An 11,008-nucleotide genomic window follows, 5' to 3' on the forward strand; every position below is an offset into this window, starting at 1 on the left:
CCGCTGCCAGATGTCCCCTCTCGGGGGGGCATTTCCCTGGTCTGTCCCGCCCGCTGGGGATCTCCCGGCCCCGCGGGGCCACCGCCGCCTTTCTCGGGGCTCCTGCCCGGCTTTCGGCACCCGCGCCGGCGCAGCCGCGGCGCGGGGCCGGGCGGCAGCACCCGCAGCCCCGGGGATAGCCGGGGCCGATGCCCCCTTTGTGCTTTTTACACCGGAACGCCCCCGTGGGAAGGGCCCCGTACCGGGCGGCGTGGGTCTGCTCCCGCGTCCGCGTGCCAGCGGTCCCTGCCCGCGGGAGAGCTGCCGACGGAGAGGGGCCCTGAGGGGTCTGCGCCGCCCGGGCCCGGCCCCGGCCCCGGCCCCACACCTCGCCGCGGGGAGGCTCGGCCGGGGCGGCGGCGGCGGCGGCGGCGGCGGGGCTCTCCCGGGCCCGGCTCCCCCCCCCCGCCCCGCTGCTGCGGCCGCATCAATCATTAAGGGCGGCTCGGGTGTCCGGCGCCTCCCTCCCCGGGAAACCCTACCCGGGGCGGCGGGGGCGTCTCTCCCCGCTCCCCGGGAGCGCTGGATGCGCCGCCGGTTTCCAGTTACCGCGATGCCGGGCGGCGGGGCGGGAGGAGCCGCGGCGGTGCCGCCACTGCCCGTGCTGCAATGAGTGATGCTGCCGGGGGCGGCGGCGGCGAAGCGCAGAGCCACCGCGGCTCCTCCGCCGGCGGCGGCGGGAGCAGCGGCTCTACCGCGCCCGGGCGGCGGCGGCGGCGGCGGGGCGCGGCGGCGGGCGGCGGCGGCCCGGGGGCGGCCGGGGGGCCCGGGCCCGGCAGCATGCCGGCGGGCGAGGGGGAGAAGGAGGAGGCGGCGCCGCCTCCTCGCCCGGCCGCCCTGCTGCGGTGGGACGAGGTGCCCGAGGACTTCGTGGAGTGCTTCATCCTCTCGGGCTACCGGCGGCTGCACTGCTCGGCGCAGGAGTGCCTGGCCTCGGTGCTGCAGCCCACCAACGAGACCCTCAACTTCTGGACCCACTTCATCCCGCTGCTGCTCTTCCTCAGCCGCTTCGGGCGGCTGCTGCTGCTGCGGGGCGCCGGGGACGTGCCCTTCCACCACCCGGCCCTGCTGCCCCTCTGGTGCTACGCCTCGGGGGTGCTGCTCACCTTCGCCATGAGCTGCACGGCCCACCTCTTCAGCTGCCTCTCCCCGCGCCTCCGCGCCGCCTTCTTCTACCTGGACTACGCCTCCATCAGCTACTACGGCTTTGCCAGCACCGTGGCCTACTCCTACTACCTGCTGCCGGGGCTGAGCCTGCTGGACGCCGGCGCCATGAGCCGCTACGTGCAGCAGCGGCTGGGCTGGCAGCTGGACTGCAGCCTGCCCATCGCGGCCTACCGCGCCCTGGTGCTGCCCGTGGCCCTGGCGCTGGCCGTGGGCTGCACGGCCGCCTGCTGCCGCAGCCGCGCCGCCTGCTGCGCCTACCCCTTCGCCGTGCGCACCTTCGTCTTCGCCATGCCGCTGAGCATGGCCTGCCCCATCATGCTGGAGAGCCTCCTCTTTGACCTCCGCACCCGCAACCCCACGCTCTTCGTCTACTTCTACCGGCGCTACTGCTGGCTGCTGGTGGCCGCCTTCTTCAACGTCAGCAAAATCCCCGAGCGGATCCAGCCGGGGCTCTTCGACATCGTGGGGCACAGCCACCAGCTTTTCCACATCTTCACCTTCCTCAGCATCTACGACCAGGTGCACTATGTGGAGGACGGGCTAGCCGAGTTCCTCAAGGCAGCCCCGGCCGCCCCCACCTACCTGGGCACCGTGGGGTATATGCTGCTCCTGACGCTCTGCCTGGCCGTGGTTGTCAGGAGGTTCCTCAACGTCGCAGACCTCTGCAAGCAGGACTAGCTGGGCTGGCGACCCTTAGGACAGCGACCACCGTACCAGCGACCCTTGGGCTGGAGACCCTCGGGCCGATGACCTTCAGACTGGCGACCCTCAGACCGGCCCCACCGTGTCCTGAAGATGCCGTGAAACCCGGGGGAAACGCACCTGTGGAGGAGCCAGGTCCCTTTCACAGAGGGTTGCCAGAAAAAATTACCATGGCGGAACTGCTCGTGCTCTTTAAACTACTAGGTTACCAGGGGAAGCAAGCAAACACTTACTGGTATGTTGCTGCTTAGAGCATAAGCTGAAAAAATATAGCTCTGCTACTAGGAAGAATGCATGAACTGCGAATGCCACTTACTAATTTCATAACAATTAGGTCTAAACTAGCTCTGTATATACATATATATGTATATATCTAGCTATATATTCATTAGCTAATATATACATGTGTATATATATATACACCTGAAGACACTTGTGCAATGATTACTCATAGACTTTTAATCAACTCCTGTGTGAAATTTCCTAGCAGATTATGCACTGACATTTATCTTCCTCTGTGATACTGTAACAGGCCTTTGCAGCCACATACTGGATTTTAAATGCAAACAAATCGATAGCTATCTATAGTTTCTAAGGTCTTGCAGCCTTTTCAGCCAGGGAACAATAGATTTAACAGAGAGAGGAAAAACAGCTGTGAATTATTACAGAATTACCAGTTGATGGAGACACTTTAATTAGACAGCGAGTGGTTGGCGTAGCCACTCGGATACTAAAATAAAATAGAGGGATATGTAAAATAAGTGAACCAGAAAGGGGTCAGACTAGTTTGGAGCAGGGGTGGGGGGAGAAGAAGGGCACTGCATAATGGCATGGCTCTTCCCCCAGCACGTCAGGAACATCTGCTGCGTTAAGGGGGTTGCTAAGGGGCCCCTTTATCTTTCCTGGTAATTCACCTCCAAATCAGCCCTTTAGAGTCAAAGTCAGATGCCAGACTTTCTATAAGCCCCTGCCAAGCTCGGTGGGAGTTCTGTGGATGTAAAGAGAGTAACTGATGCATGAGATCTCATTCTGGATCTTTTAAAGAATTACATGGAACTGGTTTCTTCTGCTCTTTAATTAGAGCACTCTGTCAGATTTACCATCCTAAAATTAGTTGCAGAATACAGTACTGCTGCATCTCAGTTTCAGGACCTAAAATCTGGCTCTCCAAGTACTGGACACTGGCACTTTCTCATGGTTCCCCACTTTTTCCTATTTTGATTAGTTGTGGCTGCAGCTGGGTGTTCTGAAGTCCTCTTTCAGAAGCTTCAGGGGAGTTCAAAGACAAGAATTATGAGCTATTTTCCAAAGCAGTATCTTTTCACAGCAACCCAGGTATTATCCTTCTCACACGACAAACGGCTAACTATAGGTTGAACTTACTCTCCATATGAAGAGACATTTTTGTAAACTATGTGCAGATTTTAAACAGATGGATTTTGATTTTGTCTGGCAGAACAAGTAACAAGTATGCAATAATATTACACAAGGGGGTTACAACTTGAAGTTCAGGTGAGAAACTGCTTGTATACCCCATTTTCACAAAAAAGGGTGGTACTTCCTTAGGAAATGCTGGTGTCGTACCGCACAATAGTGTAGTGGCTCTTTAACTCAGCCTCTTCACCCCTATTGTGGAAATTCATTTCTGCTTGGGTCTTTCCCACTTTCATGGACATGGCATCTGAACCCCAAGAAAATGTTTTGAGTCCAGTCCCATAGTCTTCTGTAAGACAAAGTCCCCTTTGTTTATAACGGGAATATAGGAAGGACTATAGCTAGGGATTATGAGGTCAAATCTTTAATATGGGTGAGAATCATCACAGAAACCAATAACTGATATGTCCTGTACCAATGTCAGCTTTGTGAAAATTTCCCTATGAAAGTGGATAAGCTAAAAGAAAATTACACCCACTTCATTTTATCTTTTATCTTAACCCATTTTAACTGCAATGGTTTGGATCTTTTAGATTCTCAGTGAATGATGAGAATGGCCTAACAAAAATACGTATGCTTTGCCAGCCACAATTCTGCTAGTATATAATTTGTGGTAGGGTCACATGTGGTCTTATAAAGAGATTGGCTAGAATGTTTCTGAAATAGCAGTTCCCAAACTGTGGCCTCTTGAGTTATCACTGAGGGGCCATAAAAACCAGCGCGGCCCTCTGTGGCTGTCTGTGTTCTGTTTTCATTTGCCAACCTGCATTAAAAGGAAATGAAAACTACATGAAGTATTTTTAATTTTGCATATTTTCATTAACTTTTGTCATAAATATGGCATTGCTTTATTCAGCTGCCAATAAAGCAGAAAATGATCCGTACCACTGGGAGAGGAGGCTGGTTCACAACACTGTTATGCTTTGAAATGCGCTTTATATTGTGAAAAAACCCTGGAAGCTCACAAAGAAAGCAAATGGATCAAGACCTGCAACGATGTCATCCTATGAATTTCTACAACTGCAAAAAGAGGCCAAAATCTTTGAGATGTGCTGTATTCAAGTTAAAATAATAGAGGCATAGTAGTTAGAGCCCAATGACTCATCCAAGTTTCAAAACTAATTATGTAGAAAGGGTTTGCCTGGGAGATGCCACTAGCATGTCCAACCAGCAATTAAAAACTAAGAAAGAAATCAAAAAGGCCAGGGACAGCAAATCTCAGCACTAGAAGACAGCTCAGAAACAAGCAACAGTAAAAGCCAAATGTAAAAAAAGGCTTTTAAAGCATACTGTATAATGAATTATATTTGTGCTTGTCAGTCACAATGTAGAGGACATCTCAAGAGGCAATGTCAAAAAAAGCTGTTGCTAACTTGTAAAAATACATTTGATATTTGCAGTTAGGCCACACAGGGTCGTCTATATATATCTCAACGACAGATAACAGTATAAAGGTTGGATTGCAACCAACTGCAATTTTACTGGAATCTTACTGCTGTTGTCAGAGTTGCCTGTGAGCCCCAGTCACGCTGCAGATTTGGTACCTGGCTCTGGTATTAAGAATATTGCTTCATTTAAAAGTCTCTGTTGGCAAAATGTTGAGGCACGTGTATGAGCCTGAGCACTTAGTGGAATTATTTGTAAGTGCTGGTGGCAAGTACTGCTCGCTGAGCCACTGTAAGCAGGCTGTATGAATAGGGAGTGAATGGGTACAGGGAGATGTGAGTAGATTTTAAGAGTTCTAATTACTGTATGTTTGTTTGTTTGTCTGTTTACAATATGGCTACAAATTAAAAAGTTACAGTAAGTGTGGAGAATATCTAGGGAAATGCTACCTGAGTGTCTGTGTTTATTCAGTGAAGGACATGTATGTAGATAATTGCTTTATTTGCCATGTCCAATAGCCAGTCTCCATAAATATGGACAGAACAAAACTGACTTAAAGAGGTTAAAAGTGGAACAAGATATCTATAATTATAGTGCTTGAATTTGCTCGTGTAGAAGTGAATGCCAGCATTTGTGTGGCTTGTAAGGGAGCGGGATCTCTTTTTGGTGTGAAAGCACACATGGCTGAACATCCGTAAGCATGTCCAGAGCTTAGGCAGGAGGTCTAGCCTGCAGACTAGATGCGTAAGGACATCCCGGAAAACAAACTTTTTTTGCATAAGTACCTATCATAATGTTTTTATTGCCTGGGTACCTGCCATAAGGTCTACACTGCTGACTCCACAGCTCACCTTTAAAACCATAAAGGCTTTTCAGGCCTTCTGTGGTAGAATCCATGTGGGGATGGGGGGTGAGGTGAGGACTGGAGCACAAGGGGGTGGCCTGAAAACGCCTGTGTGTCTTTCCATCTTTGGCCAACACTGACCTTCAGACTGACATACCTGTGCCAATGTGAACGGACTGTTGATGGGGCCAGTTCCCAGAGTGTTGGTGGCACAGACACCCCCCCTTGCAGTCAGCATGTGCCTAGAACTGCAGTCTATGCGTTGGCATATATTCAATAAGCCTAGCTTCTGGGCATTTCCAAATAACTGGTAAGCTTCAAGCTCATCTTCAAGTAAGATTGATATACCTGGTCTGTAGTAATTATCCCGTGTTCTGTGGTGATTGATACACTATTTCTTCTTCTGCAGTGTATTCATTTGAACATCACTATTCAGGATATCTATGCAGCTCTGAGCTGCTTCGTTAGCAAGACTGGAGTCTGCAGTCTGGAAACAAAGGGAAAGGTTTCATCTGCATGCTGCACTTGTAGAAATTTAGCAGTTAAAAGTGGAAACGCATTGTTTTTTGCTAAAATGATAGTTTTGCTAGTTGTCCAAGTGTTGTGCTTATTATTTATTTGCTGAATCCAGCTACTATGTTGGGTTTTTGTCAACAGTGCACCTGCAGAAAATGACAGTATGAAAGTTTTACTTCATGATTAAGTAAACTCTCTGAGGCAGCACATTCATAAAGTATTATTGCACTTAACTCAGTTGATTACCATCCACATGCCTTACAGAAGCAAATCATACCTGTAGTAATTGCCCAGATTATACTGTTTTTCATTGCCTATGAGAGTAAAAATGACCAGGTGGCCAGTAACAAGCTGAGGAGTCAGGCACTCCTGGGTTCTTGTCCCTGCTTTGCCACTACCTGTTCTGTAATCTAGGGCAAGTTGTTTAAGCTGTGTTCATTTTGAATGAATTTAATTCATGTAAAACACTGGAATTGTACCAGGGTTGAATTTGACCCTCTGTGTCTCAGTTTCCACATCTGTAAGATGGGGACAATATACCTTACCTACCTCGCAGGGTTGCTCTGAAGACTAGCTAATGTTTGTAAAGCACTTAAAAATGCAAAGACCCTCCTAGGTGCTAAGAAGAAATATTACTGAACTCCGGCAGAGAGAATGTTTTATTTTTTGTAGCTCCTCATCTCACAGGGAAAGGAATATGAACGTTTCTAGATCATGAACTCTTGGGACAAACCCTTGTCATTGCCACACGCCTAGGAGGTTCACATCCTGTGTCCTTTGGAGCTGATGGCAAAATTTCCACTGGCTTCAGGCGAGGGGCAATCAAGACCTAAGCAGTAGTAAACAGGCTGACTAAATGCTTAAGGGTTAGGAGTAAAGAGAAAACTTACATGAGTTAAGTATTCTTCTCCTTAGAAATTCTCGCTGGTGACCTGTACCGAGGGGCATTTTAATGCTAACATGAGGCCTCATTGTTCATTTAGCCATAGATTGTATTCCAGTTACCAATGGAGCAAGATTTCCCATCAGTGTCTGTAAGACTATGATTATGTCTCAACTGCCATTGGGAATTTCAACCTACTTCAAGCTACTTCTTATCAGAGTAAAAAGACCTTAAATAAATGAATCTTTCAAATAAACACATGTAATCACTTGGGAACATAAATTGTATTGATCAGACAAACGACTTTCTCTTTTCCCCTCCCATTCCCCAAAACCAACAACATGAAGCCAATCCTGTTCTTGAGTGAAAACTGAACTTGGATCTTCTTATCACATATGTGTACTCTTCCTTTGCCGTGGAGCCCTGACTAATCATCCTGCTAACCCACTCTGCCCTTCTCCTGGAAGGACTGATATAAACAGCACCACTGAGTAGAGGACAATGTTTTTAAGAGCTTTTCTAACTGGCAACAGTAGTGGAGACAAAAAAAAAAAAAAAAGGGGCAACAAAGACATCAAAGGGTTTGAGTGGTTCATTAAGTCAAAGTCTCTACCATTAGAAATTCGCCCTATCTGAGTATATTCCTAGCTTCTGTTAGACACCTGTAAGTCAGGGCTACACAACCAACACCCAAGTTACAGCTGAGACTTCACCCTCTTCTCCTCAGATGAGATGCAAGATGCTGAGGAAGTGTCACATGCACTGAAAGACACAGACCTCCATTCAAGACGTTTCGTGTCTTGTAGCTGGGTGTGGAATAAAGTCAAATTATTTTCACAACTTGCTTAAACAGATGCTGCTTCATTCCACTGAATTCAGTAATAAGTTAATGACCAAGACAAAGGAAGCAGGCTTTTGCTCAAAGTTCCCTGTAAGGAAACACCACCAGCAGACTTACGCTTTCAGGGTAATTGCTTCCTGGGCCATACAGAGAACATAGAGGATTCTGAAGTAGGACTTCGCTATTTCATGTGAACGCCTTAGGATTTGTGGTTGTAGCTGGGGGTTAATAGTATGGAGAAACAGTTTTATAGCAAGTCAATTCTGTCTGCTAGAGATTCAAGCACGCTTTAGTAAGAGGTATCACATTTAAGGGTCCGTGCATGCAATGAACAAAAAGTGTGAATTTTGTTTGGTTCTGTTGGGAGGGTTTGAAAATTTACTCTTTGTACACTTTTGGATGCTGACTACTGTATATGTAATGACTATGCATTTTTAGCAAAAAAAAGGTCTGAGCTGTAAATAAAGTTGATTCTGAGTACATTTTTGCAGAAATGCATTTATAAAGTTTTTTCATTTCTTAATATAAATTACTGTGACACCTGTAAGATCAGAAATGTGTTGAATGGAGTTATCTTCAAGCACACATGTTGTTAGATTAAGTACAGGAACTTCCAATTCTTGTACAGTGGTGTTGGTATTTCTGAAAACAGTATACCACAGCAGAAGTATTGTTGCCATTTTATTGCCTTTTATATTTTAAAGCAATAAAATAGCATAATTGCCTCTTTAGTTCTCCAATATCTATGCTAAGTAATTAATGAAAGGCATCCCTGTTATATTAAAATTCAGTAATATGTATACAGAGATCAGTGTTCTGCCTACAGTGCTTACTGAAAAATCATGAAATTGGTATCAACAGCTATGTCAAGAATCATAGCAAAATACTGACTACAAAATGAAGAGGTCTGTTTGGCATCAAAGTCTCCCATTTGGCAGACTAGGCATGTTCCAAGTGGCAGAATATTGTTTTCAGTCCAAGTTAGGCACCAAAAAGCACTGAATGAACTGCAATTACATAAGTACCTGCTTTAAGCCTTCTGTGTCAAAATTCAGCAGGACATGATGTATATGCCCAACATAATTGCAAGCACCCTCTGATACTGTTAAAAGGCTGAACACAATGGAAAACTGTAGGATCTTCTAGCTGAAGTTTATACAATTCCTTCAAAAGTTCTAAAATTCTTGGGAGCTCTTATTTGCAGAGTTTGTACATCCTATTTGAAATATGGTAATGACTTCCAAGTATTTGATGAGGTCAGCAAAAACATCCACTGCCAGCTCACAAACAGATGCTTCATCCTACAAATAAACAAATGCTTCAAAAGACTGCATCCTACTGTTAACATTTAAGGCCTTACATAATGTTATCAGTAGGCTCTGGATCTGACTGCTGGACATGAACATGCTGGAGGAAAACTTCACAAAGCTGATGGAGCCAGTGAGGATGGGAAAATACTGAGCAGAATGGAAAGCAACAAAAGTCCCTGCTAGAACAGGTAATTTATTGAGGTCAGTACCTCAGCCTTCAGCTGAGATGGCTCCATAGTTGTTTTGATAACCCAACTGGAAATCTGAAGGCAATCTACATTTTGTTACCATGACATCACTTGTCTGAGAAATGGCCCTAAAAGTCAGGACAGTGTATGTATGGAGGAACAAAGGGACATCTGATACACAGCTGTAACCTTCAGATTTTATTCTCTCATCATAGGATAATGTATGGTTAGTAGAATCTGTGAGTAGAGATGAAACTCATTAAAAATTAAAAAGCTGGTAAAAATGAAAAGGAAATCAGTATTAATGCTAAAGCTAAATCTTGGTTTCAGTAATGAGAGCCTCTGGGGCAGACACTACAGATGCACTCTTCTGCATCAGAAAGCCCTCTATTACAAGGCAGATTTCTTACCAAGAGTGGCAGTACGCTTCTGTTAGTGGGGAGCTGGAAATACTTCTCTTTCCGCAGAGCACAGCCTTTGGGTATATGATATATGCTTTACAGAAGAATGACAGCAACACTATTACACAATCTTTTTGGAGAGTAAACAGTTTTATAGAGTTCTCTAATTTGAGTCTCTCCTGCCTCCAAGATCTAATCCTTTCATGTCCCTCCTGACTGATGAAATATGAAAATACAGTTTTCCTTCATTTTTGGTGTTAAGCATACTTCTGATCTATTATCCTCTGTTAGCTAGAAAACATCTATTCTTTGTCACTCTCCTCTGTTGTCCTGAGGAACTGGGCAATGCCACTTGTACAAGAAGAAAAACCTTGATTTTTCCCTCTTTATATGCAGAGTGCTCTGCATCCGCAGTCCTGGGGCTATAGAATTCAATCACTGGCACACAATAGCATCCCAAGATCTCAGCTTTTCTTTTTAGCAGCACTTGGAAAGACAACTATGAAATGTCAATGGGGTGGATAACAAGAAGCAATATCTGAAGCATTCTCAAATAATAGAAATAATGAGCAAAAGGTAAACAAGTCCCTGGGACAGCTTCTCTGATACCTCTGTACACACAGGCATTCTCTCTCTTATTATTCCAAATTTAGCAAAGCTCATAAGCACATGCTTAACTTTAATATGAATATATGTTTATCTTTGTTCATTCACAAGGGTGAACTTCTCCTTGTGTTTAAGTGTGCTATAGAAGCAGAGCCCTAATGAGCAGACAGTGCCAGAGAAATGCTGCCAGCAAGAGTTTGGCACAGCAAATTCTGCCATTCAGCCCAAAGGCAGTGTCCTACCCTCAGCACCCAAGACTCACATTCCCTCGGCTGCCTTAGTCCTTTAAAGCATTCTCCTTTCAGACCATTGTCTGAAATATTTTAATATGAAACAAAGAGCAAAATACATATGTGAAAGCTAGAAATGCACCAGCTTAGTCATGAAATAAAACTGCAAGTTTTCCAACTGTAGCAATTACAACAACAAAACGTTGTTTCTTATAGTCTGGTAAAAAAACATAGCTTGGAGTAAACCAGTCTGGAACAGTAATCAGACTCACTGAGCACTATAAAATACATTTACTAGCCAACCTGGTTAAAAAGAATGTTTATTTCTGTATTATATAGACTCAAAGATTAAACACAGAAGTCAAATATTCTGTGTGGAATACCTTTGCCCCAGCAATAGAGCATGTTCCTTTAAACTGTGAGTATTCCACTCCAACAGAAGCATGCCATATCCTTTATTT

General features: G+C 45.9%; 1 protein-coding gene across 1 annotated transcript; it reads left to right on the forward strand.

The window, feature by feature from the left end:
- Positions 1-8,294, forward strand: PAQR9 (progestin and adipoQ receptor family member 9). Its single transcript, XM_030028449.2, has one exon. The coding sequence runs from the start codon at positions 649-651 to the stop codon at positions 1,882-1,884; it is 1,236 nt and encodes a 411-aa protein (XP_029884309.1). The 5' UTR covers positions 1-648; the 3' UTR covers positions 1,885-8,294.
- The last annotated feature ends 2,714 nt before the right edge of the window (positions 8,295-11,008 follow it).

This window comes from Aquila chrysaetos, chromosome 10, assembly GCF_900496995.4.
Source record: "Aquila chrysaetos chrysaetos chromosome 10, bAquChr1.4, whole genome shotgun sequence".
Taxonomy (NCBI): Eukaryota; Metazoa; Chordata; class Aves; order Accipitriformes; family Accipitridae; genus Aquila; species Aquila chrysaetos.